This window comes from Pseudomyrmex gracilis, unplaced genomic scaffold (genome assembly GCF_002006095.1).
Source record: "Pseudomyrmex gracilis isolate BER0280 unplaced genomic scaffold, ASM200609v1 scaffold_356, whole genome shotgun sequence".
In the NCBI taxonomy this organism is placed as follows: domain Eukaryota; kingdom Metazoa; phylum Arthropoda; class Insecta; order Hymenoptera; family Formicidae; genus Pseudomyrmex; species Pseudomyrmex gracilis.
In genome coordinates this window covers 39,731-44,874 of record NW_018020940.1, presented here as the reverse complement: position 1 = coordinate 44,874, position 5,144 = coordinate 39,731, and the positions used below count along the sequence as shown (strand labels likewise).

Below are 5,144 nucleotides of genomic sequence, written 5' to 3'. Positions count from 1 at the left end.
TCGGTTATGATTACGTGCTGCGGGAGCACACTTCCCTCCCGGAAGGGTGCTCTCTCGTATGCTATGCGGACAAAACTCTCGTCCTTGCGCGTGGTGATACGGGTGCAAAAGCGGCAAATCTTGCTTCCATCGCTGTCGCAGTCGTCGCTTGGCGCATGCGGCGGCTGGGTTTGGCACTTGCTCCATCTAAGACGGAGGTGGTGGCTTTTAGACCTCGTGGTCGGCGGAGGGACAACCCGGTTTGAGTGATGGTAGAGCATACCGGGGTATTATCCCGGCCATGCATGCGATATCTTGGACTGTGGGTGGACGATCAGTGGAGGTTTTGTGAGCATTTCCGCAGGACGGCGGAAAAGGCCACTCGTATGGCTAACGCCTTGGCGGGTTTAATGCCAAATCTGCGGGGACCGAGCACGCGGGTGCGGTTATACATCATGGTCGTCCACTCGGTGTTGCTCTATGGCGCACCGGTGTGGCATCGAGAAGTGCAAGTACGAGAAGCTTCGCGATCATATGCGGAAGTGCAGCGGTTGGTAGCGGCCCGGTGGTTTGCGCGTATCGTACCGTGTCTCGCGAAGTCGTAAGGATTTTGGCTCAGGTAATGTCCATTGAATTGATGGCCGAGAAGCAGGCACAGATCTTCGAGTTCTCGCGCCGGGGTCTTAGAGAAGGACGTCCGAATCTTGCAGTTGAACTGCTGGATTTTAAAGAGCACGTACAACGCGATGCGGTAGAGGCATGGAGGGAGTGTCTGCGGGGCACTTCTCTTCCTGGCCAACGGGTGCATATGGTTTTTAAGACGGTTCTAGCTCAATAGCTGGAGTGTAAGGGGGCGATACTCCCTTTCAGAGCTACCTAGATTATATCGGGCCATGGGGTGTTTAATCACTACCTCCACCGGATAGGTAGGGCTCCTTCCCACCTCTGTGACCACTGTGGGAGAGTGGTGACAGACACGGCCGAACACACCTTGGCCGAGTGTCCGGCGTGGTTACGCGAGTGGATCCTGCTCACCGCTGTGATAGGGCAGGACTTGTCCCTATCATCCGTAGTTATGCGGATAATAGGAAATCAAGAGGAGTGGCGGGCCTTTCTCGCATTTTGCGAGAAAGTAATGTCCGCGAAAGAAGAGGCTGAGAGGGTGCGCCAGGGCCAGCGCCTCTCTCCGTAAAAATATTGGTGCGCATTGGGGACTCGTCTTCTGGCGGCCAATGAGTGCATTATGATGTACTAAAGTAAGAACGCCAAGTCCTCCATCTGTTTCTCCCCTCCTCTTGAGAGGGAAAAGCGGGGGATTGGGCCACTAGGGCTGAGAGGGCTGTAGGAAGGGAGTGGCGGGGCCACTCTCGGTCATTGCACACAGGCCGCACAGAAGTGGGAGAGAGAGGCCATTGTGTTCTGGTCCTTCTCCTCCCCCGTCAACCAGCGGGTGGAGCAGCGGAGTCCCGCTGCTACAGCACGAAGGGGGGAGGGGCGAAGTAAGTGCCTTTAGGGCAGTCACCCTCCCTCTTAATGCGTGAGGATCACCGGGTGGTTTTAGTGGGTATACTGTCTCTTTGACAGGAGCCCCACATACCCTGGATTCTTCCCCCGAGGGCTCAGGTATGCGTAACGCATTTTCCTTTGTTAACAAAAAAAAGGTACTGACATATTACTACCCTTCATCAAAGTCGGCGTAATCGCACTGGTTGACGGGTTACCGGAAAAGGAAACAATATGCAAAAGGAGAGAGAGCGACAATTTAAACTATTGAAAATTATATACTTACCTTAGTGCTAGTCGGGTCGGCTCCGGTCATCCGAGGTAGGTGACACTGCTGCTTGGTCGGTCGGCTCCTTACCAGAAACAGAGAAAAAAGGTTAGCAAATTTCAAAGTGCGGATTGTTGACGAAGCTTGAACGGATTGTAGTAGTGATACTAAGAGAGTTTTAACTCAGGAGCTCCGAGTGGGGGTGCAGGGTATGACGTCACAGAGGGAGAAATGACGTCACACAAGGGATGGGGTGGAAGAGGGGGTAATAACGTCACAGGGGAAGGGGTAATGACGTCATGCGGGGAGGGGGTATGACGTCACAGGTGGAGAAGAGTATGACATCACGCGGGGAAGGGGAGGAGGACGCGCGGTGTGACGGCACAGGGGGAGGAGTAACGTCACTATGACGTCGCGCGGGTGGCGTGGCTATGACGCCACAGGATATGACGTCACACGGGAAATGACGTCACTATGACGTCACGCGGGGGCGTGGGTCTGACGTCACGCGGTGGCGTGGCTCTGACGTCACAGTATATGACGTCACGCGGGAAATGACGTCACGCGACATTATGGCGACTTCACACGCGGCGGGCTCCGTTATGACGATTTCACACGTCGCAATATGGCGGTTCAACAAGATGGCGTCACAGGATATGACGCGGCGGGCATCGGTATGGCGGCTGCAATATAGCGGCGACAATATGGCGACTTCAAGGTATGTACTATTTACTATATGCATGGTGTATACTCGTACTTCTTACTGTTGTACGACAATACCGCGTCTCCAAGATGTATATATCTACGTTTTGGTACATATGTACATTGTTTATATAACAGAAATATGAAAAAACATGCTTAGAACAACTATGTATTTTGTACGTATGTTATTTATTAGCACATACTTATTTCACGCAGTATGCAACCTTATACGCAGTGCGCGCAAAGTTGCATAGTTGCAGNTTTTAGCGAGAGCGCGCAAAGTTGCGGAGTTGCAGTTTTTCAGCGAGAAAGACGTAATATTCACTTTTTTAATATATATGTACATGTGTTTTATATAACAGAAATATGAAAAAACCATGCATAATATGACTCATTCTATATTATAGTAAATGCACTTGTGTTTGCCGGATATCAAATTTTACCGATTTGATCACGTATTAAAGTAACATAATCTTATATTAAAAAATGCTGATGATAGCAAAAACTTGGTAAATGCGTATTAGAGAAAAAATGATTGGTGAAATGACTCAGAAATTCTGCAAAATATGCACTTATTGTTTGCCGGATCTCAAATTTCATCGATTTGATCACGTTTTAAAGTAACATAATCCTATATTAAAAAATGCTGATGATACCAAAAACTGCTAACTGCGTATTAGAAGATAACAATTGTGCACTCGCTATAATGACTCATAACTTCTGCAAAAAGCACTTCTGTCGGATATCAGATGTCATCGTTGTTATCACGTAGTCAAAGTTATATTTTGCAAACATTGCACTTTCTTTCGTGTATTGTATGTAGTTTGTCTTTTACTCTGTTCTTATGTAATATATACGAATACAGTTATAAGGAAAATTGGTAATCGGAGTGGGATCAAAGTTTGCACATTAAAAACTCACATTTGTACTATAAAAGAGAATTTATTAGTTACTAATTAGTATTTATTGTTAAGTATATTTATATTCTATAACAAATTGAACCATAAAAAAGAAATCGAATAATATAAACATAAGTTACATGTATGTTTGGATATGTATATATATATAGTAAACCCATGTGTGTTGCTAACTTCGTTTTGCGCGATGTGCGCATGTATTATTTACTATCAATATAAAAATAAGATATAAACTAAAATATAAACTGCGATATAAACTAAGATATAATAAACTAAGATACAAACAAACAATAAACTAAACTAAGATGTAATAAACTAAACTATACACAAATTATAAAGTAAAAAGCAGATTAACTTCCCAGTAACAAAACACATGCAATTAATTTTGCAATACACAATAGAGGAGTATATTTTTAATTGACTACTATATAATGACTTTTTACCTATTGCGGTTCCGGAGGTGGAGGAGTGTGTGGAGGTGTATTATTAAATATATGTATTTGTCCGAGCGCCACATTCATGTCTTGTATCATATTCTCCAAATGTGTTATCTCCATTTGGAGAATTCGCATCATGTCTCTCATGATATTGTTGGCTATAGTTCTGAAACATAAAAAATACAGTGTATAATTTCTGAAAAAAATAACCAGCCGTACATAATTGTAGTTAAAACAACCAACTTGTAAAGAGTAAAAACTAGTGATGTACTTACAAGTTTTGAGGGAGATGGTAGCCGTTCCATTCAAATGTGGCTTCTTCGTCTCTTCTTAAAATTTCCTCCATCATCCTCTGCAGGTGGCGTATCTTTAACACTAGCGTGTCTACCGTGTTCGCTTACGCAAATGCTGCTGGTGCCACTACTTCATTCAATTCAATACATTCTTGTACAATATCCATATCGTTGGTTTTGACGTTCTGAATGAGACTGAGTAGCAGTCATCCAGCATCTCATCTTTTTATACTTTATTCTTTAAATGTATTTAAAATCTGTGTGTCTTTTCTCGTGTCCTGAAGGATGACGAACTTTTATCAGACTGCTAAATCTGTACATAGTCTATCTGTTTCTCTTTAGCTCTGCGATTATTTTGTAACGGTTCTACTTTTCGGGAGAAAATGTTCCGTTGTTTTATATCTTTTAATTGTGCGGAGTAAGTCACGTTTTCAGCCGGTCCGCTTACGTCTATGTACAAAAACTAAATTCCGGGCAGACGGCTGGTACTTTAAATGCGAAAGCCTCGGTCAAGGCCGTTCAGGAGCCTCGGCTAGATGTTTTGACGCGTGAGTGCCGCAGTATTGCTCGCAACGCGGGTTATCGCGAGAACCGTCTTTATTGCGGCGAAAGTCTCTTTTCTATAAAAGAGATTTACGCGCGGTCGGGTCACCAACCGAGTTTTATCGGTTGCNAAGAAAATATTTACAATGCCGGAAAGTTACTTTTCTTTCGATACTTTGTCGTTCGGGCGATCTTGCGTCGCTAGGCTGTTTTTACTTTCGCGCTTCGCTGATTCCCTTGAAGCGGCTCCAATGGAAAGAGAGCCGGTTCTCCCGGCGGAGAATCGAAAGATTCCCCGAGCGGAGCGGAAAAGAGAGCCGGTTTTCCCGGCGGAGAATCGAAAGATTCCCCGAGCGGAGCGGGAAAGAGAGCCGGTGTTCCCGGCGGAGAATCGAAAGATTCCCCGAGCGGAGCGGATGCCGGTTTACCCGACGGAGAATACAAGATTCCCCCTGGAGCGGAGCGGATGCCGGTTTACCCGGCGGAGAATACAAGATTCCCC

The 5,144-nt window shown here is 45.5% G+C and overlaps 1 protein-coding gene across 1 annotated transcript; it reads left to right on the top strand.

Moving 5' to 3' along the window:
• Positions 1 to 248: 248 nt before the first annotated feature.
• Positions 249 to 817, top strand: LOC109860267. Its single transcript, XM_020439245.1, has 2 exons — positions 249 to 491; positions 599 to 817. The coding sequence occupies exons 1-2, from the start codon at positions 249 to 251 to the stop codon at positions 815 to 817; spliced, it is 462 nt and encodes a 153-aa protein (XP_020294834.1).
• The last annotated feature ends 4,327 nt before the right edge of the window (positions 818 to 5,144 follow it).